Source organism: Andrographis paniculata, unplaced genomic scaffold (assembly GCF_009805555.1).
Source record: "Andrographis paniculata isolate CXL003 unplaced genomic scaffold, ASM980555v1 Contig78END, whole genome shotgun sequence".
Lineage (NCBI taxonomy): Eukaryota > Viridiplantae > Streptophyta > Magnoliopsida > Lamiales > Acanthaceae > Andrographis > Andrographis paniculata.
Genome location: NW_026137615.1, coordinates 3130985 through 3152518, shown reverse-complemented (window position 1 = coordinate 3152518; position 21534 = coordinate 3130985). Strand labels below are relative to the sequence as shown.

The window sequence follows — 21534 nt, the reverse complement described above, 5'->3', positions numbered from 1 at the left end:
TTCCACTCTTAAATGAATGTATATATAGGAAAATAATTGGAAATTACTTATATAATGCTAAGTTTATGGGTGTTTGTTTGGGTGTTTGGATTTTGAATTGAAATTTGAATAGTAAAAAATTTGAATTTGAATAGTTGTATGATGTGATATAAATAGGTGTTGATGTGATGTTTTGAATATAAAATTAATTTTTAGTATAATATAAAAAATAAAAAATAAGTGTTTGATTTGAGGTTTTTGGGGGAAAAAATGGGATGAACAGTGGATTGGATATCCAATCTCCCAAACAAACACACCAATATGTGTTTTTTATACTATTAATTACTCCCTCCGTGTCTCAGATACCATGTCTACTTTGTCGTTTCTGTCTGTTCCACGTACCATGTCACTTTCCTTTTTTTGGAAAATGATTACACACTTTAATCTTATTTTAAATTTTTTAATTTTATTTTTTTTAATTTTAATTAAACTAATTAGTTATCTTAATCTTAATTTATAATTATTTATATTATTGGATAATTATTTTCACTGATACATTCTTAATTATCTACTAATTACACCCCTCCTAAAATACTCTAGAGTGTAGAAGACACGGTATCTGGGACGGAAGGAGTAATATTTATTTAAAATATTATATATTTATTTATTTAAAATATAATATATTTTATACTATTAATTAATATTTTGTTTGGGGAATTGGAATTTCAATCCATTATTCATCCCATTTTTTTTACCCAAAAACATCAAATCAAACAGTTATTTTTCATTTTTTATATTATACTAAAATTTAATTTTACATTCAAAACATCACATCAATACCTATTTATATCACATCATACAACTATTCAAATTCAAAATTTTTTATTATTCGAATCCCAATTCAAAATTCAAATCCCCAAACAAACACATCCAATGTATATATTATATATTGTGTTAACGTATGTATTTTTTGGATAGATGTATTATTTATGTATTATTTTTAAGTGCAAAAAATTGTGTTAATAATATTAAAAATAATATTTTATGCTGAAAAAATTGACTTTTGTGAATGAATAACATATATATATTGTATATTAAAATACTCCCTTCTACCTAGAAATTATATATATTTTTATTTTGAGACATTCAATTAAGTAAATATTTTATTAAATATCCTACTTTTTTTTCACAAATACCCTTATTTTACATCACATCATTACTTTTAAACAAAAAAAAAAGGGCAAAAATATCATCACACTAATTTTAACCACTCACTATAATTAAAATACTATTATCTTTTTAAAAATGCGTCAAAAGTAAATGTATATATTATAAATGGACGGAGAGAGTAATATTTATAACAAACCAATTATTTTTATATTATATATACAATTTCTTATGTCAAAGAATATTTCTTCAAATTATATCAAGAAACAAACACACACTATATATTTTTAAAACATTAAGATATTAAATAATTAAAAAAAAAACTAAAATTAAAATCTTAAAAAATAGTGATCTTCAACAACCAATTTATAAATAACTAGCGTGGAGCCGTACTATGCACGGGTAGATATAAATTTTATTGAAAGATGAAAATTAATTGTTGTTATTAAATGAATAATATTTTAATATAAAAATCATTTAAATAAATTAAAATATTTAACACGATTAATTTTTGACATTTTAAGTATGCGAGATTGATGAATTCTATCTATTAAATGTAAATATTGCAAAAATAATATTTACATGTAATATTAGTTGTGTTTATTTATATTTTTATAAGCAATTTTTAAAATTATAATTCATTTGAAAATTGTATCGGTAGAAAATTTAAGATAGCTAACAAAGTTAAAGTTAAAATTCTATTAACTTGTCACTGTCATTTTAATATAATTAAATTATAATTTTTTTTTAATTCAGAATATTATACCGTATTTTTATCTGTTAACTTATGCATAACTCATTTATAATACAAAATTATCCATCCATAATTTTATTATCATTATTTTTTAGTTTTCATATCCAGATAATATAACATATCACCGAATGAAGCAAAAAATAATGTATAATCTACTTATTTATCCTATATTAAACAATATATTTATATCGGGTATTTTATATGTTACTGCCGAAAATTTAATTCATTTATCTTCTTAATATATTTATCTTTCTAATATTACATATATCTTAAAAAAAAAATAACACATAAAGAAGGTCACATTGTTATACATAGTTGTTATTAGATTAAAGTTGTTTTATTATTAAAATAATAAAATAAATAATATTATATTATTATTATTATTATTATTTTACAATCCATTTTTTTTATTTTATTATTTACGTAGTGGGTCCCACAAAAAAATTTAAAAAAATAGAAAAATATGTGTTGCAGGGTGGCAACACTGGTGACAAAATACTTTCAACGCTAAATATATATATATATTAGATTTTAATAAATATTAGGATATATTGTAGTTTGTGTTTAATTTAAAATTTTTATATAAATGATTATTTGGATATAATATTTATTAAAAAAAATATTAAAAAATAATATATTTTTAAAATTTAAAAATAAAAATAAAAATTGTATAGTAAAATAATTTTTAAAAAAATAATAATAAAAGAATAAAACTTGGCATGTCCTATTCAATAGACAAATAATAATGCAATATATTTTATTAAATAATTCTACATGTCGTATTCAACAATGATATATTAACAAAAATGATTTTACAATATTAATCAAAGTTTTTGTCATATTTGTTTGTTTATTATTTCACGATCTTCAATTGATAATAAACAATGTTATCATACTTTCCATGCCTACAACTAACAAAAAAAATAAATAGATGAATAATAATAATAATAATAATAATAATAATATCATTGAGAATCAATTCCAACATTACATTTGATGTGTTTATTAAATTATATTTATAAACAGTGATAGATTTAGTATAAAAATAATAAAATAAAGAGAATATTATTAAAATTTTAATTTTAAAAAAATAGTAGAATAAATAAAAAAAAAAATAATAGCAATTTAACTATTATTTGTTAAAATAAAAATAATTTACTTACTACCAATAATGCATAAGATCAACAAACATCTAAAAAATGAAAAAGTAACATAATTATCTTAGATGGATAAAGTATATTTATATCTGCTTTGGGCGTTCGGATTTGTTTTTGTATATCCTCCAAAATGCCTCGAGATTTATAAAGTGTATAATATTCTTTTCAATTTTCAATGTGAGACTTGAATTTGCACCCCCAATATATATAATATATTAATTTTTAAAAATATATATATATATATAATATAAACTTTTTTCAAAAAAGAACACACCCGATTTTTTATTCCAACATTTCAGTATTTTTAATCATTGTGTACAAAATCAAATTCGGATATATTTTTGGGACATGTATGAAAATAGTATAAAAAAAAATAATTAAATAAAAACAATTTTATCATGTAATTTTTTAAATAAATATTAAATATTCCCCCATCTCATATCTATACATTCATTTGCTTTTTTATTAAGTTTTAAAAATATTAGTATTATATTGAGACAAAGTAGAAATAAAGGTAAACAAAAAGACTAAATTAACCCTGTTAGTATCGTATGATATAAAGGTAATAATATTTGTATAATATATTGTAAATTAGAAAGGTATTTGTAATGTTAGGTAGATAGTACAATTACTAAAAGTGAAAATAGATAATTTATTATGACACTGACAAAAATGAAAAAATAAATAAATTGTTAAGGGACGGATGAAATATTAAATATTTTATTATATTTATATATATATATATATATATAAAGTCGGTCTCTCGTTATATTAAATCAAGTTTGATCAAATCTAAACTACGTCCAAACAGAGTTTTTTTAAAAATAAAAATAAATAAATAATTGAATACTACCAAATATATATATATATGTCTATATATAATGAATTATGGAGGGGGACCAAAATAATTATTTTCCTCGTGAATTGGACTCGTCGCCTAATAATCTAAAATATTAATATATTAAAAATGCTAAAACCAAATTAATAAATATTAATCCCTCCTCCGTCCCACATAATTTGTCCATATTTTCTATTTTCGTCCGTCCCACATAATTTGTCATTTCACTTTTTGGAAAATTAGATTATACACTTTAATCATATTTTAAAATTTAAAATTTAAATTTTAAATTTTTTTTAATCTTAATTAAACTATTTAGTTATCTTAAATACTAATTATTTTTACTAATATATTTTTTAATTACTTACTAATTATATTTTACCTAAATTTTTGTATTTACAATAATAGACCCATATTACATGGAACGGAGGGAGTAATATGTTATTTTGTTTGGAATTAATTTTTCTATGGCCAGACTCACAATTTTTTGAAGCCCAAAATACAATCTAAAATATTTGTACATCTGTCCGGCTATAAGGTTTCATTTACTTTTTTTACGTTCATATTTGAATATTAATTATTGTATTAAAACGTAGTATAAATAAAAAAAATTGAAAAAAAATATTTTATTAGTACTAATAGAAAGATATTTATATAAAATATTATACAAATATAAACATATTTTTAATGTAAATTACAATGACACACGAGATAAATGTAACATTTAGAGACGGACGGAGGGAGTAATATATTAAAAAAGCTAAAAGAAACCTCTTATACAAGTGGTGAGATGTTTTTTTAGTTTGGTTTAGGTCTTAAATTCGATCCCGAATGAGTATATATAATCATAATTTTTTTTACAAGGAATAAAATAATATCAAAATTCAAAATTATTGTTGTGAAAATAGAAGAGAAAATATTATGTCTGCTCCAATTCAAATGTCTCATTTTATCAGTGATGCAATATTTAAAATAATAAAATTTAATTAGTTAATAATATTAAATTAAAAAATATCATTTTATTTATGTAAATAGTATTGTTGTAGTTTTAGAAAAAATAATATATATGATTAAAATAAATTTAGAATATGCATTTAAATATTTTAAATACTATTTTAATTTTAATAAAATATATACAATATAAATATTATTTTATAAAAAATGAAATCTTAAATTCACAAATAAATGAAAAAATATATTGTATTTATTTATAATTAAAATAAATAAATTTTATAAAAACAAAATTAAGAATATAAATAAAAATATATGTTTTATTGACTAGAGATAGAAATAATTTTTTTAAAAATAAATCTTATACTTTATATAATATTATATGTTATAAAATTAATTATATTTATTAAATATATTTAAATTTATTAAATTTTATCAAAAATAGAACTATGTCATTTGTAATATGACAGGAAAAAAAGAACCATTTAAAATTAAAATAAAACGAACGAAGTACATAATAATGATAAAGAGCTGCCGCAACAATGGCATCTGACGTGGAGGTTCTTTGTCTTCCTTCCACATAGGCGCCATGTCAACATAACCTTAAAAAAAAAATTCAAAAATCTCTTGTGCAGATGAGAATGCCCAAGAGATTTCTCTTTCTTTTACTTTTATATATCAAGTATAATTGTATTTATTATTTTTTTAAATATGTATTATATAAAATTTTATTTTTTATATATTTTTAAAAATTTTAATTTTAAAAATAAAATAATTTTGATATAAATATAAATATTTCTTATGTTTCATGAAAATAATATATGAGTTTTTTTTATATTGATTTTTTAATATTAATTATTATATTAATATATAGTATAAATAAAAATAATAATATAAATACAATGAGACTTATGAAATAAATTATATAAATATAAAAATATTTTTAATATTTTACGCGAATACGGCTACTTTAGTGTACCTTGTTGGTCAAATCTTACGAGTCAAAGCTCCTTAGAATTGCTTACCCACCGTACTCCAAAAATAACCGGATAATAATAATAATAATAATAATATGAAATTATTATTAAAATCAAAAGGGGAGCAAAGGAACACAAGCGAGCCATGTCCCACAGGCATTGATTTCACATTACAACCTTTTAAAAAACACTACCCTCAAAAAGTATCCACTCTTTTTGGAGGTTCACTCTTGCTCCTACCATTCACTTCTTTCCCCTTCCCCGGCGCAGCGGCGCCGCCACTTCCGCCACCGCCGGAATCTCGTTCACTTTTGCTTTTGGGCCGATCCCTTCCCTTGGGAGTGGTCGGGAAGCTTTTTGTTCCGGCGACATTCGCATCTCCTCCTCGGCTCGATTCTTGCGCCACGAGGGGTTCGAGTATCTCGATCACTTGGCTCATGACGGGCCGACCTTTCGGGTTCTGGCTGAGGCATTGGTACGCCAGGTTGGCGACGTTGACGAGGATTTTCGTCGAGTATTGACCCTCGATTCTCGGGTCGAGTATCCGGAGGAGCTTCTTGTTGTGGTTGAGGAGTGGCCGAGCCCACTCGACCAAATTGTGTTCTTGGCTCGGCCGGCTCTTGTCCATTGCTTGCCTCCCGATTAGCATTTCTAGCAGCACAACTCCGAAGCCGTACACGTCACTTCTCGCCGTCAAATGCCCTGGATCAGAAGATTAGGGATGATTCGATACGGTATACTGAAAATACCGGACATTACGGTATGATTTTAATATAGCAATACCGTGCCGTACAAATTCGGTGTATCGAATTGCTCGTACGGTATCGGTATATACTGCTTCATTCCGAAAGGTTAAATTGTACAAAAATTCACCTATAATTTTACAAAATTGCGCAAAACCCTCTGTACTTTCAAAACTGCATCTAACTTTCTTGACGAAGAAGTTAGATACCGAATTTATGAAACTTCAAGGAAATTTGATACAATTTTCAAGGAAAAAAAAATAAAAGGTTAAATTAAACAAAATTCACCCGTAATTTTACAAAATTGCGCAAAACCCTCTATACTTTCAAAACTGCATGTATCTCTCGACCAAAGAAGTTAGATGCAGAATTTATGAAACTACAAGAGAGTTAGACATAATTTTGAAAGTATGAAAAATTTTGTGCAATTTCGTGAAAGCATAGATGGGATTTTTTGCAAATTAGCCAAGATAAAAAATAATAATTTTGTTGCCAATATATCAAATTATCGTCACATACCGACATACCGAATATCAAAACAATATACGATATTTTTGGTATATGCCGAAAATTTTGAACTACACATTGTTATCAACAAGAAGAAGCATGAATTGTAATGAATTACCGGTCATGACGTACTCAGGGGCAGCATAACCGTAGGTGCCGAGAACACGGGTTGACACATGAGTTTGATCGCCAGTCGGCCCAACCCTCGCCAGCCCGAAATCGGAGAGCTTTGCGTTGAAGTCCTGTAAAAACGTTTTCCATACATTTTAGCTGTAGAGATACGTATACATACACCGAACATTTACGATAATGTATGAACAAACAGGATCGACTAACCGAGTCGAGCAAAATGTTCGAAGTCTTGAAATCTCTATATATAATGGGCTTCTCCACGCCGTGAAGAAACGCCAGCCCTCGCGCGGCATCAAGAGCAATTTTCATCCGTTGATGCCACATCAAAGAGGCTCGAGCTCCTGCAAGACGAACGATCATGAGAAATATCATAGCAAAGTCCGGGCAGAGTAGTCGCTATAATCGAATAAAATCCATTCTACAAATCCCTTCTGTACCAGTTGGTGGCACAAAATTCGATTTGGTTTCGATGTTAGGTTTTACTTAAGATACTCCAACCCCTTTCGAATCAAAATAACCGAATCGAAAAAATACAAATCTTTGAATCGACTATATTTACGAAGAGAAAGCTTTGCTACTCACTTAAGAAGAGGTGCTTCTCCAAGCTCCCGGACGCCATATATTCATAAACTAACAGCCTATGGTCGCCCTCGCAGCAATAGCCGATCAGTTTCACTAGATTAGGATGCCGTAGTTGTCCTAAATAATTGACTTCTGCCTGCAATAAGCAAAGCCATCTATAGAAAATTCTGTAGTTCGATCAAACACAGAGTTTGAGGACATTACCAGCCATTCCCGGTCTCCCTGCACGCCTCCACGATCAAGCTCTTTAATGGCGACCTGAGTGGTCCTGTAACCCGCCCTCACAGTATCATCTATAACTCCTTTGTAGACTATACCAAATCCACCCTCGCCGAGTACCTGATTCGGCCGAAAATGCTTGGTCGCCAACTTCATCTCCTCGTATGTGAAGATATCAAGATCGCCATTGCCAGGACTGCTGCGCAAATCCTTAATATTTTTCGGAATTATAACAACAGTATTGGGACTCACTGAGCCTGTCTTTGCAGCAGCAGACGAAGCCTCTTCTCGAACACCTTGTGACGGGAAACAATAAGAAATTTAATACCTGAATTAGAACCTACCATTGTTGTCTATGAATCTGCACTCCATCCATTCATTCTTAGATTTTCTCAACAGATATATTCACAGTCCCGAAGTAAATTAAGCTTAGCTCACTCAATCATATCAAGTTCGAAGAAAACAAACCAAATTGTTAACAACAGCAATACTTTCCTAGGAATTAATATAGCAATTCATCTCCATTGTTGTCGATAATTCTGCACTCGATCCATTCATTCTTAGATTTTCTCACCAGATATAATCACAGTTCCGCAAGTAAATTAATCTTAGCTCACTCAATCATATCAAGTGTTCGAAGAAAACAAACCAAATAGCAAACAGCAATACTTTGCCAGGAACTAATACAGCAATTCATCACCATTGATGTCTATGAATCTGTCGATCCATTCATTCTTAGATTTTCTCACCAGATATATTCAGTCACTAAAAGTAATTAAGCTTAGATTCACTCAATCAATCATATCGAGTTTTCGTAGAAAACAAACCAAATTGTAAACAGCTACACTTTTCCAGGAACTAATACAGCAATTCATCACGAAATCTTCAAATTCAGGCAGAAGCATATTAATAATCACTACAACAATTGGTCAAACTTCAGAATACATAGAACACTACTGCGATTGCTTAAATCCAAAGTAACATCAAGCACAGCATTAACCAACAACCATTCGAAGAATAATGACAAGCAACAACCAATTAACTACTTCCAAAACGAAATGAGACAACGCCAATTTAAACCTAAAGCAAAAAATTCACTAAAACGACGACGCTTCAAGTTCAGAGGATCAAAACCTGGTTTCCGACTCGATGTCGAAGATTTGTGCTGCGTCGGCAGAGGTCTGTCTTCCTCAACACTGAAACACGAGCCCATCCTTCGCCCTAGTTTCGCTCGCCGGATTCACATTCCAACCACCAGTCAGACACTACAACAAAATCAACGCAATAATTGCAGCACTTTCTTTAAATCCGATCTGGAATGGCGGAATATGATCGAAAAGGGAATGCGAGAGCGTGAAAGTAGAGCGGTGGGAACTCGGAGTGAGGGCGGAGGAGGAATGGCGAAAGGAAGAGAGTGAAGGAGATTGGCAGTGGCAGCGGAGCAGACACCTTCTGGATTGTAACGTTGCCATTTTGAGTCAAACAAATATTTATTTAGGAAAACTCCAAAACCAAACCCCAAGACGGTGATGTTTATTTCGCTCGCTTTAGTTTACCATTTTGCCCTTTGGATCCTTTTATTCACTAAAAAATTTTAAATATATTTTCCAATTAATATTATAGTAGGATGTGTTTGTTTGAGAGATTTTTTCTCAATTACACTATTTATCTATTTTTTTTTTCTTAAAATATTAAATTAAACAGTTAGTCAAATTTATTTTCATTTTTCTTGATCCGTCCACTAAATTTATCCTATTACTAATTTTGGCAAAGTCAACAAATCAACATTTAATTATTACCCTCAATTCAACACCTATTTATAAAAAAATACCACTAACTTTATTACAATATCTCTATTCATTTACTTTACTTTTTAATTAAATTTTAAAAAATACCTTTAACTACCTATCATTTTTCAATAAAATATTCATTTTTCTTAATTCTCGTGCCGAACCCAAATATGCTAATTTTAATGGACGGAGAGAGTATTATACTAAAAATCAATTTTACATTCGAAATATTACATCGTTTATTTATATCACACCATACAACTATTCAAATTCAAAATTTTTACTATTCAAATCTCAACTCAAAATTCAAACCCGAAAAAACTACCTCTTAGAATGTTCTTTTTGCCAGATGATCTTAGACAAAATAATATGCAATTATAATTGTAACAATTCGGAGGGTAATTTAGTAATCTCGCAATGCACAAGTTGTGAGAACGTTTTTGTAGCATATATTTGTCTACATTTGCAAACATACAGTCGCCCGCATCCTATACGCGCTTCTCAATAGTACTTCTACGCTTTTAAAAATATGTAATATCTTTTCAAAAAATAAAATAAAATAATAAATAAATGTAGATAAATAGACCCGAATAATTACCATAACAATAATAATGATAATGATATGTCGACACGTGTTCTTTTGTATTTTCAATTTACAAATAAAATAATCTCTTTCTTTTATATATATATTTTATAAATTAAGAAATCTCAATAACAAATTTAAGAATAAGTGGATGAAATTAGTTTATTAATTTAGTTTCTTAGTAGGAGTAGGTGTTGATTAATTAATTACTTTGGGTCAATATTTTAAAAGTCGTGTGTGATGTAACATATTATTTTTCTATGACATTTGACCATTAATAAATAATAAATTATATTGACTTATTTTATATTTGCTTGCGTATTTGAAGGGTACATACTCACTCGGTCTAAGGGTGTTATTTTTCATTTTTATCTGTCCCAAAATAAGAATATTATTTTCTACTAATTGTACTACTTACTTAACATAATAAATATTCTTCTCATTTAAAGTATATTACACAAATATCATTACTTTTATATTACACTATAAGTATTTTTATTTTTTTTATTACAATCTAATATAATATTAATATTAAAAAATCTAAGTAAAAACAAACACCACTCTTTCACCGGATAGAGGAAGTATTTTTATTTCAATTTTACTATATCTAGAAATTTCTCTAAAAAAATTGCTGTAGTCTATAAATGATCGTTTATAAAATATTCCATGAACGAGGATTATGCTTCTTTTTGGAGATTAATTTAAAATATTTATTATTAAACCAATCATTATTTATATACATATTATATACTTTTATGACCCGTTTAAATAAAATTTTAAATTACTAAACAAAGCATAAATCATAAAGCCCATTAAAACAATGTGAGGCCCAAAATGCGTCGGCCCAATATACAGAAGTATAAATACCGGAAGCGATTGCTGCAAATCAAGGTTCGGATTGCGTGACCCGTCGTGGCGACAAATTTGAAGGTTTTCAGCGAGCTTAGAGCAAATCTACGAGGGGAGAATCTTCGAAAATGGCAGACGAAGCAAACAGAAGTGTAAGCACGGCAATTTCTACTTAATAAATCCTCGAATCGCTGATTTTTATGATTTATTGTAAAAAAAATTTACAGGCGTTTCTAGAAATCCAAGGTCGGATGATTGAGACCACGGGAAAATTGAAGCAGGTACTTGTTTGTAGGTAAATAGTACTTGTGCGTTAGTTTGAGATTACGTCAATCAAAATCATGAAGAAAAGGTTGTGTATTGTTTCCTTTCAGGTTCAGAATCAGGTGCGAAACAAAGAAGCTGAGAAGAAGCGGGCTTACTTGACCTTGGAGGAGCTGAAGCAATTGTCAGATGATACAAATACTTATAAATCCATTGGGAGAACGTTAGTCTCTGCAAACGCTTAATTTTAATTTGTAGTTTGTAGTTTGTATTTTATGCTTCTGTGTTCTGATATTATCTGTATTGCCTTAGGAACATAGATGAATTGGAAATTTTGTTACATTTAATTTTGTTTTTCCTATAATTGTGGAACTCACTAGTAGATGATATGAATCTGTAGGTTTATTTTGGAGCCGAAGTCAGCTTTGATGGAAGAACAGGAACAAAAACTTACGGATAGTGAAGCAGCCATCTCCACTTTGTTGGTATGATTTGAAGTTCAATTTTGTGCTTATAAAATCTGATTTTTCAAGAGTGCTTCTCACTGAGATTGTATATTATCCTTTGGCACTAAGTGCAAATACAAAAATCTTGTGTTTCTTAGCGTGGAAATTTGGATATAGTGCATTGTTGGAACAAATACAATACATAATCAGAAATTACATGTTTTTAATGTCATATGTAAGAGCTGCTAGAAGTTTTATACAAGTAATGATGTTGAGCCGAGCATAAGAGGCTTTGGAATAAGAATGTTTTTCTTTTAGATGCTTGATTTGGAAATCCCATTTGCTCTAGTTATTGGCAACATATTTTTGTAGGCACATTTTTTCCTCGATATATCGACAACTGTTGAAGCAATGGCTTTAACCCTTAGTTGATCTTGATTCTTAAGTAGCATCATTTCTCGCTTTACGTATGCAAAGGTGTATTTTTTCAGTAATTTTCTTTTCTGTTCATGAAAGCCATAGCTGCAGATGTTGTGGTAAGCCAAAATGTCTATGTTTGGATATGTTTTAGAAGCGTTTTGGTGTTTTGGGTTACTTTGAAAATCGTAAAAAAATTAAATGGAAAATAAGTGTTGGATGTAAAGTTTTGAATAGAAAATAGTTTTTTTTTTTTTTTAATGAAATATTTGAAATGAAAATTATGTGTCGGATGTGAACTTTTTGAGGGGGAATTTTTTATGAACAGTGCTAAATTAAAGTTGAAAACATAAGTAGACATATGTTTCTGAAATAAGTAAATTATAATGCATATGGGATATCTTTCAGCTTAGTCTCCTTTCAGATTTCAATGTTTTCTTATTTTTAGATTTTTGAAAGCTTTTTATGGCCAATTTTATGATAATTACCTGAGAAAGAAACCGTGTTATCGGTATATCAGAAAAAAAAAAAAAAAAAAAAAAAAAAAAGCTGTTATCTTTGATCTATAGTTCATGTGTTAGCAAAGCGGAACCTAAGACATCCACCTACCCAATGAACGAGCGTAACCTAATTAACCAACCTCTCTGAAATCAGACAAACCAAAATTTAATTTACGTCAAGTCGAACATTCTGAAATAATTGGTAATTTAGTACAGCCATGGCTTCAAATTTTTGGACTGCAAACATTTCAGCATACAAAAATTCAAATTGATATGATCTGATTTTGTTTTTACTGGATAAGCACCCGTACTTCCAATGTGAGAATTTTATGATTTTATTTGACGTGTTCTCTGCTATCATTTCTCTTCCACTCGGCACATGAATTGTTAGGTTGCAATTTTTGAGTATATACATATAGTAACTTATAATTACATTGATCATACATTTTTGGCCGTTACATATCATGTTTTTACTTTTGCTAAAAAAAACATTTGCATAAATTGAATATAAAGTCTAGGACTTACAATATACACTTGTCTGGTATTTGTTCTTGTGGTACAGACGTCGAAGGAGTACTTGGAAAAACAAATGGCAGAAATCGAAAACAATCTTAGGGAGCTTTTGCAACAAGATCCCAGTCTTGCTCGGCAGATAATGGCGATGTCTGTATAAGCCTGGTTTCTCATGAAATTATTTCGAGGTGCGTCTGTTGCTTTCTTGGTTAGCATTTCTGTCGACAGCTTTAATTTCAGTTACATTTTTGTGCTTCTATAAATGTGATTACGATCAGTGGTATTATTATTTGTCATACGTGGTCGGGTTTGGATTAAATGCTTTTATGTGTTGGCCTGTTCCTTACGATACCAATATGTGCGCTGAATCTTGTTGTATCTGGTATATGCTTTCGAAGGAATTTTATATTTATAATTTAAGTAAAAATTAAAATATTTTAGTATTAAGTATAAAAATATAGGAAAAAATGGTACTATAAATGGGGACGAATATATGGTATCACTGTATATAGTGAATTTTGATATGGTCATGATACGTCTATTATGCAAAATTTTCTTTTGTATTGGAAGTTTACGGTACGGTAACAAATTCTACTAAAATTTTACTGTATGTATAAAAAAATAATACTATTATATATATATATAGAGGTATACCTCAGTATTTTTATTCACCTTATTTATGTTAGCAGCAGAGTGTTATGTCAACATTCTGGTTGCCAATGACCTGGCCTAGAATTATGGTGCGTTGCAAATTAGCTTGATAGTTTTTTTTTTAGTCGATTCAATTAGACGTTTGTATTAAAGTATTCGATAAAATAATTGTTTGATATTAGATATTTATTATTAAGGATATTTATATGTTAATTTTTAAAATATTTAATTTTGTTCAATTTGGTTTAAATATTTTGAGAATTTTTATTATTAATTATTGGAAATTATAAAATTTTTATTTTTATTTTTTAGATTTGAGAAAGATATTTTAATTTAAGAACAATAATAATTTTTTATTAAAATTATGTAATATAAAATAATAAATTTTTAGTATATATTATTTTATTATTTTAATTATTGTTTATTAAATTTTAATGTAAGATTTATGTAATAAAAAAATATATAAATAAATTAATAATATATTGTTTTATCTATTTGATCTATCTTAATGGATTTATATATTTTACAAAATAAAGTAATTTATATGTAATAATGAATAATAGTAAATTCAAAAAATTCGTTTTCAAACACCCCCTAGTTATGGGCTAGTCCAAAATTTTGTATTCATTTGGGTCCATTATACTGGTCCGGGACTGGATGGGCTAGCCACGGTATTTGTCCCAGGACCATTATGTGGGCCTGGACCTCGATCCCTTCCACTACCCCGGGACCAGGCCTGCTGCATTTATTGCATTTCCTGGTCCTGGGCCATAATGTTCTGTAGTGGGACTATTCGGTCCAGGAATCCCATATCTCTGGGCTAGGCCTGGACTTGGACTTTATAAACGGGTCCCTAGAACTCTTAGTCGGTCCAGATCCAGATCTGTGTTGTGTGTCTGCCTGATCCAGCCCAATGAAACTCGTTCATAAGCGGGTCCCTATAACTTTGGGCTATATGTGGACCCGGAGCTCAAAAGGCAGGCCCAAAATAATTTCTGCGCTAGGCCCAGACGCTGCCTTTATGTTTGCGGCGCGCCTCGGAGCTATAATTCAGTTTCGATGCAAAATAAAATGAAATATATATATATATCTGGATAAACTCCAGATAAAACCTATTACCTTACAGGAGACATTTTGAATGGATAGAAGAGATGCATAAATAAATGAAAGCAGGTCCTATCAGTACATACTACATAAGTTAGCTTGTCTCAAACTAACATCCAATCAGCAAAAATCAACCTCCTAAATAAAATATATTAAATAGTATATCATCATTCATAATATTTTTTTACCTCTAAACCCATAAAAAACTAAAAACTCAAGATTTCGCACAAGAAACACAAAAAAACAGTAAGCAGTCAGTCGGTCATCATAAACAAAGCTTTTCCTCCTCCAGTCAAATTTTCTATCTGAAGAAAATCAAGTCTGAAACGATACATAAATACATACACATACATACATAAATAAATACACATATAAATACATACATAGATACATAAAAACCTGTTTTTGCAGCTCCTCCTCCTCCTCCTTTCCTAACCTTTAAATCCACATCGATCTACATATCGATCCCTCAATCAATCAGTCCGTCGTCATCGGCTGGCTCACGCAGCACCTAAAGCGCGCTTTTCTCACAGTCGTCAAGATCTCAGTCTCGGCAGCCTCGAGCATTCGCACCACCTCACCGAACGAGGGCCTCACGTCAGGATTCCCGTCCCAGCACCGCATCATGATCTGGCTCAGCGCGGGAAGGCAGTCGTTGGGAATGGTCGGGCGGACGCCTTTGTTGACAACAGCAAACGCCGCCTGCACAGCAGTCATGTTCTGGAACGGAAGCATTCCCGTGATCAGCTCCCACAGGACGATCCCGAAGCTGTAAACGTCCACTTTCTGGGTGTACGGCCTGTGCTGAATCATTTCCCTGCCAAGTTCAAACCCCACTACCATCTTAACATCACGCCGCTTTCCCGCTAGATACGGACATATTATAATAATTCATTATAAACAATAAAAACATATTCGAAAGGTTTTCGATAATTTTGAAACAAGCATACCTTGCATTGTAATATCATCGAGCTTAAATAAAGAAACTGGGTGGAAATTCATAGGCTCCATTCTCTTCGAGATTTCTTAAAAGTTTTTTTACTATACAATCCGGACGACTTTATGTAAAAATATATTAGGTAAAATTGTTTATAACTCCCCTGTAGTTTCAAAATTCAGCGTAAAATCTCTCAACACTTTAAAAATTGCATGAAACCACACCTCCATAAAACCTCTCTTGTGTGATGAAAATATGATTTCTATCAATATTTTTTGCATGAGGGGGTTTTATGTAATATTTTGGGTTCATGCAATTTTTAAAATAAAGTGAGGATTTACACCAAGTTTCGAAACCACAGAAAAATTTCATGCAACATTTTTTAAAATACAAGGGGAAGCCATATTATTTTTAATAGTAAAAGGGGATTTATGCTGAGTTTCGTAACTACAAGAAAGTTATGGATAATTTTGTCAATATATTATTTCCTCTCACAAAATTTTCATACCCAACCACTATTTAAGCACAAACAATACATGTCGAAGAGAGGGTGTAACGGATAAACCAAAACGAAAAAAAAAAAAAAAGAAAACTAGAATTAATGGCTGCAACGCCCCCAAGAATTTTCTGGAACTTGGTATCCATACTTTCTGCAAGCATTAATGCATTACTAGGAATGTGAACACAATCAGTGTTTTGCGGATCGAACCTGATTTTAGACAGAGCGATCTGAAGGGAGCCAGGTTATGTCCTACACAGAATTGGACTAATAAACCCTAGCAAGACTCTCAGGTCTCAAATATGATAAGTATTTCTAATAGGACAAACTAAAAATAACAATATAATTTGATATTTTTTACTACTTTTAGAATTAGTTAAAACCACAAAATGAGCTTTTCTAGAAAGGGGTGATTCCGTTGTTATTAACAAGCTGCATCAGGTGCACGACTAGATTATGAAAAGAGCAAGAATGTATGGAAAGATATAGAAAACGAGCAACAATACAAGCGATCTAAATGGTAATTATGAAGCAAGAATTAGTAGAGCATAGAAAATGTAAAGGATATTCTACTGTAATTTGATTTAAGAGTGTCTGGCTGGGATGTTAATCTACTCACAATTGCTACTTTTAGTGAAACAAAAGGATCTAAATACCGGGACCATGTTAGTTCCTGTTTAGCACTTTTTTAATCCAAATTTCATCCCGATTCCTAAATAGACAATTCTTTTTAGTTTTTCCAATTAACAATTTCTCGCCTATGTTTCTAACATTAAATGAATAGTAATGCTCATTGTCTACCAATCAAATGAAAAAAAATTAATGCCGTGCTAAGAAAGTGTAGCGTCATCCAAGTAAAGTAGAAAGCTTAGTGCTGTCTCAGAAAACTACTTGTCCGGAAACTTTGGTTTTTCAATTGCCCTAACAGTCATCCAATTCATTTGTGCAAACTAAAGAAAACACGACTTAGGGAACTAAATGAAAAGGTAAATAAAATAAAATAAAAATTGGAAGCATGAAAATCAACAATCAGGTTGGCCGAAAACTAGGAAAGATTTTCCTCAATATGATGACTGAGATACAACATATTGGTTTAAGCAGATAACACTACCAGAAAAATATGGGTGATCTTCACTGTCAACAAGTTAATAATAACCTGTAACTCTTTTGATATATAAACATGATCATGAATAGGAGAGCTCATTTTTCTAAAGAAAAAACAGACTTATAATGTAAGCAATAAATCGGCCGACGAATTTTTAAGGCTACCATGAGAACCAGTACAAGTACAAGCTATGTTAACACTACAGTTAAACTAACACCTTGGATGATTGCATTAGGAAAATCAGTGTGACCGAACCCAGATGCTGTGTAAAGTAAGCTTCTTTTTTTCTTTTTTTTTTTACTATGAAATCTCACAATTTTCCTACAAAAACATCAAATCCAATAATAATTCAACCTAGAAACCATTTTGTTTTTTTAAAGAACAAATAACATTGGTTTCGAAATAATGTGTAACCTTCTAAAGTCATTAGGACTTTTTAAAAGCTAATAAATTATTTGAAAGCCTCCTCAACAGATAGAATTACCGAATATAATTCCAATTATATGGCAAAAAAATTAAAAGGGTATCGGAAGTAGACACTTACGGGGCCATCCAACGGTATGTGCCAGTCTCGGGAGTCATTCCTTCAGTCTGCACTTCAATTCGAGCTACCCCAAAATCAGCAATTTTAATGGATTTGTCAGCAGCAATCAGAAGATTGTCAGACTTTAAATCCCGATGAATCAAATTTAGCCCATGCACATACTCCATCCCCCTAGCCACATCCAAAGCCTGCTTTACAGCTAATTTCAGGGGCACTGAACGATTCTGCCGCTTTGTCAAGAATTGTCGTACTGAACCTCCCTTGGCATATTCAGTAATAATACACCAGACCATGGGTTTGCGGCATGCGCCAATGAATCGAACAATATTAGGATGCTTCAATCTTGCTAGCATCATTACTTCCTGCTGAAACTGTTGCTCCATCAATTGTGCCCTGTCGGCATCATTCTCCGGCTTCTCCAGAAGCTTAATTGCAACATCTTCACCATTATATGTGCCTTTGTAGAGTTTCCCGAATGCACCTTGAGCAAAAGCAGGCCCCATGTTGAGCTTCCTAAGATCAATCGTCCACTCATCGTAATTACCGAGGCCCTCGGTCGGATATCGAGGATCCATCAAAGCTTGAGCTAGCGCATCATTACTGAGCCCTTGGGACACTTTCCCACGATTGACGCTGGCCGCAACAGAATAATTTTTTACATGTTTGAGGCCTAGGTGGTTCAAGATTCGAGTGTGTGAATCATTAGATCCAACACTGCTGTCCATTGACATGGCAACAGAACCTCCGCCATTGCTCATCTGCATGCTCCCATAACTTTCGAGAGACATATTTGACCCCTCGAGCTTGTGATACAAATTTTGAGGAAAGTCATTGTCATGGATATTGTTCAATCCTATGATTCCTGGGAATTTCGGACCCTCCAACATTTTCCAATTTCCTATCAATAAAGCAATCTCAGTGCAGAACCTTGAAAGTATACTATATCTTCAGCATCAGAATTTCCAAGCTTTACGCCTCCAAAATCCTAATACACTCAGAAAATACAAGAAATTATAATCATGAAGTAAAGCTATCAAATAAAAATAATAATAACAATAATAAACTCAAAAGTAATCGAGTAGTTCATGAACAAATAAATAACCAAAAGAAATTATTTTTAGATTTGAATTGAATTTTTTAAAATAAATTGAACATACAGACAAGATTCTCTTAACAAACAATCTGTTATGTTAACACACCAATCATTGATTCTAGATGAAAGCCAAATAATGCATCTTCTTCTGAGAAAAAAAGGAGAAAAACCTTCAAACATTTAAACATTTAAGGGAACATTTACCTTCTATTGTGATGGTTTGATTGCCCATCACTTATCCAATCAAAAGCATAGTATATTAAAAAGCATACAATAATTTCACGGCAACATTCAAGACTTCCTCTAGTAATAATTTATATACACATACATAAAAAGCGAAAGAATCTTTATTGTGCGGCTTTTGTTTTATTAGGAATCCAAACTACGTTTCCGTACAAAAACAGTTGACACCCCTGATCTCAACGAAGAGGTAGATAGGAGAATTAATACTGCGCCGTCAATAATTTAAAATGCTGTATCTTGATCAAAAAGTTTGACACCGGACAACTGTCGAATCCAACAAAACAGCATCTTAGTAATGGAAGCTGGAGAAAAAGAACCAATAAAATCTGCCAAGATACCACCCAAACTTATTACCTAGTATAGAACCTCATTTAGCATAAATTCCACAAAAAGCAATACACACAGGAATTCATTGAACTATACACTAAAATGCTTTCAAATCCACAAAATTTAACAACTTAATATCAAAATCTACAGACCAAATTTACATTAAAATTCAGCCAAGATAATTTCCCAAGCTTTACCTATTCAGAACCTCATTTAGCTTAAAGAAATTTTATTTCCTTTCGAGAAAATCTTCAGCTGAATGCAAACAATCGCATCTCACAAATCACCCATCCAAAACATATACTCGACTTCCATCCGTTGGCTATGGCTAATGATTACACTCGCTCACCGTCCAAACTTTCTGTCAGTCAAAAGTAACACTGAAGCTTTAGCCTATAGCTACAAAACCAGAAGTTTCCACACGGACAGATATCACCAAAGGCAGGAACGCAAGCTAAAATCGCCGTCTCAACATTAAACCAAGGCGCGGACAAAATCAAGCAACGGAAACCCCTAATAAACGGCATAAACCCTAAAAACGCACAAAAATCTCGGTGATCCAAGCGGAATTCAGGAGCAAAAAGGTAGTACCAAAACCCTACCTCGATGGCGAAGCGTTAGAGCTCGACAATTCCAACGGATTCAGAACCAGAAGCAAAACCGGATAGTAATTCAGCAGCGAGTGCAGTATTGCAGCGAATATCCCCTCGTCCTCCTGCTCGTCCGCCCCCCGATTCCGCCGCGCACTTATGGAGACAACACGCAAAGCCGAAACCGACAGGAGCGTGCATCAAGGGATACGGTTTGTAGAGAGAGAAAGCGGAGCAGGACGTAAATGTAGACGGCAAAATGAGAGCAACCAAAAGTGTCTGCGGAGATAGAGATAGAGATAGAGAGAGAGACAGAGCAGTCTTCGTGCCTCCCTTTTATTTATTTATTTATTAGTCCCTCAATCCAATAAAATTATGGGTTTGTTTCTTTTGATGATTTGAGAAATTTTTATTTTGTATTTGGTATTAAAATAATTTATGATAAAGATTTTTGTAAGAAAAAAAATATATACTTTCTCTGTCTCAGAAAAAAATGTCTTGTTGGGAGTTCGCACGTGAATAATAGTATTTAATTGAAAATATATATAAAGTATGATGTAAATGACTATAATGCTTTTATTTTTTTAAAGATTTTAAAAAATAGATTAGAGTAATAATTATGAGCAGTTTGGAAAAGTATGAATAATTTTGTTATAAAGTGGGACCACCGTTACTAAATAAGGAAACAAGACAATTGTTTTGGAACGGACAAAAATGGAAAAACAAACAACTCTTTTGGGACGGAGAGAGTATTGTTTTTTTTAAAAAAAAATACATAATTCAAATTGTAAAAATTTAAAATTTTTGGTGTAAAAAAAACATCTTATGTTACTCTTCCAAAATAAAGATATCATTTTTTATTTTTGTTTGGAAAAAGACAAGAGTTATGTTAATTGTACTATTAATATAATAAGTACTCTTATAATTTAATATTCTCTCCATCATATTTATTTTTGTGTCATTATAGTCAATATTAAAAATATCACTATATAGAAGTATTTTAATTTATATTATATTTTTATATAATAATTAACGTTCAAATAAATAAATTGGACATTTAGATTTGAACGAAA

The 21534-nt window shown here is 30.6% G+C and overlaps 3 protein-coding genes across 5 annotated transcripts; 1 reads left to right on the top strand and 2 right to left on the bottom strand.

Moving 5' to 3' along the window:
- Positions 1–5902: 5902 nt before the first annotated feature.
- LOC127239704 (probable serine/threonine-protein kinase PBL17) lies at positions 5903–9450 on the bottom strand. Its single transcript, XM_051257978.1, has 6 exons — positions 9141–9450; positions 7992–8302; positions 7788–7923; positions 7410–7546; positions 7192–7315; positions 5903–6525 (listed from the first exon to the last, which is right to left on the bottom strand). Exons 1-6 carry the CDS (start codon positions 9217–9219, stop codon positions 6020–6022), a joined length of 1293 nt encoding a protein of 430 aa, XP_051113935.1. The 5' UTR covers positions 9220–9450; the 3' UTR covers positions 5903–6019.
- A 1803-nt stretch (positions 9451–11253) lies between these two features.
- On the top strand, positions 11254–13687 carry LOC127239589 (prefoldin subunit 1). Its single transcript, XM_051257803.1, has 5 exons — positions 11254–11380; positions 11456–11509; positions 11603–11715; positions 11893–11977; positions 13418–13687. Exons 1-5 carry the CDS (start codon positions 11357–11359, stop codon positions 13526–13528), a joined length of 387 nt encoding a protein of 128 aa, XP_051113760.1. The 5' UTR covers positions 11254–11356; the 3' UTR covers positions 13529–13687.
- Positions 13688–15364: 1677 nt separating this feature from the next.
- LOC127239887 (serine/threonine-protein kinase STY13-like) lies at positions 15365–20761 on the bottom strand. 3 transcript variants are annotated; one of them, XM_051258246.1, is made up of 4 exons: positions 20474–20755; positions 20069–20232; positions 18209–19193; positions 15365–15940 (listed from the first exon to the last, which is right to left on the bottom strand). In XM_051258246.1, the coding sequence occupies exons 3-4, from the start codon at positions 19093–19095 to the stop codon at positions 15601–15603; spliced, it is 1227 nt and encodes a 408-aa protein (XP_051114203.1). In that variant the 5' UTR covers positions 19096–19193; positions 20069–20232; positions 20474–20755; the 3' UTR covers positions 15365–15600. The 3 variants fall into 3 exon arrangements, with proteins under 3 accessions (XP_051114203.1, XP_051114201.1, XP_051114204.1); XM_051258244.1 differs by lacking the exon at positions 20069–20232; XM_051258247.1 differs by lacking the exons at positions 15365–15940; positions 20069–20232 and adding an exon at positions 15948–16811 and having other exon boundaries at positions 20474–20761.
- Between the last annotated feature and the right edge of the window lie 773 nt (positions 20762–21534).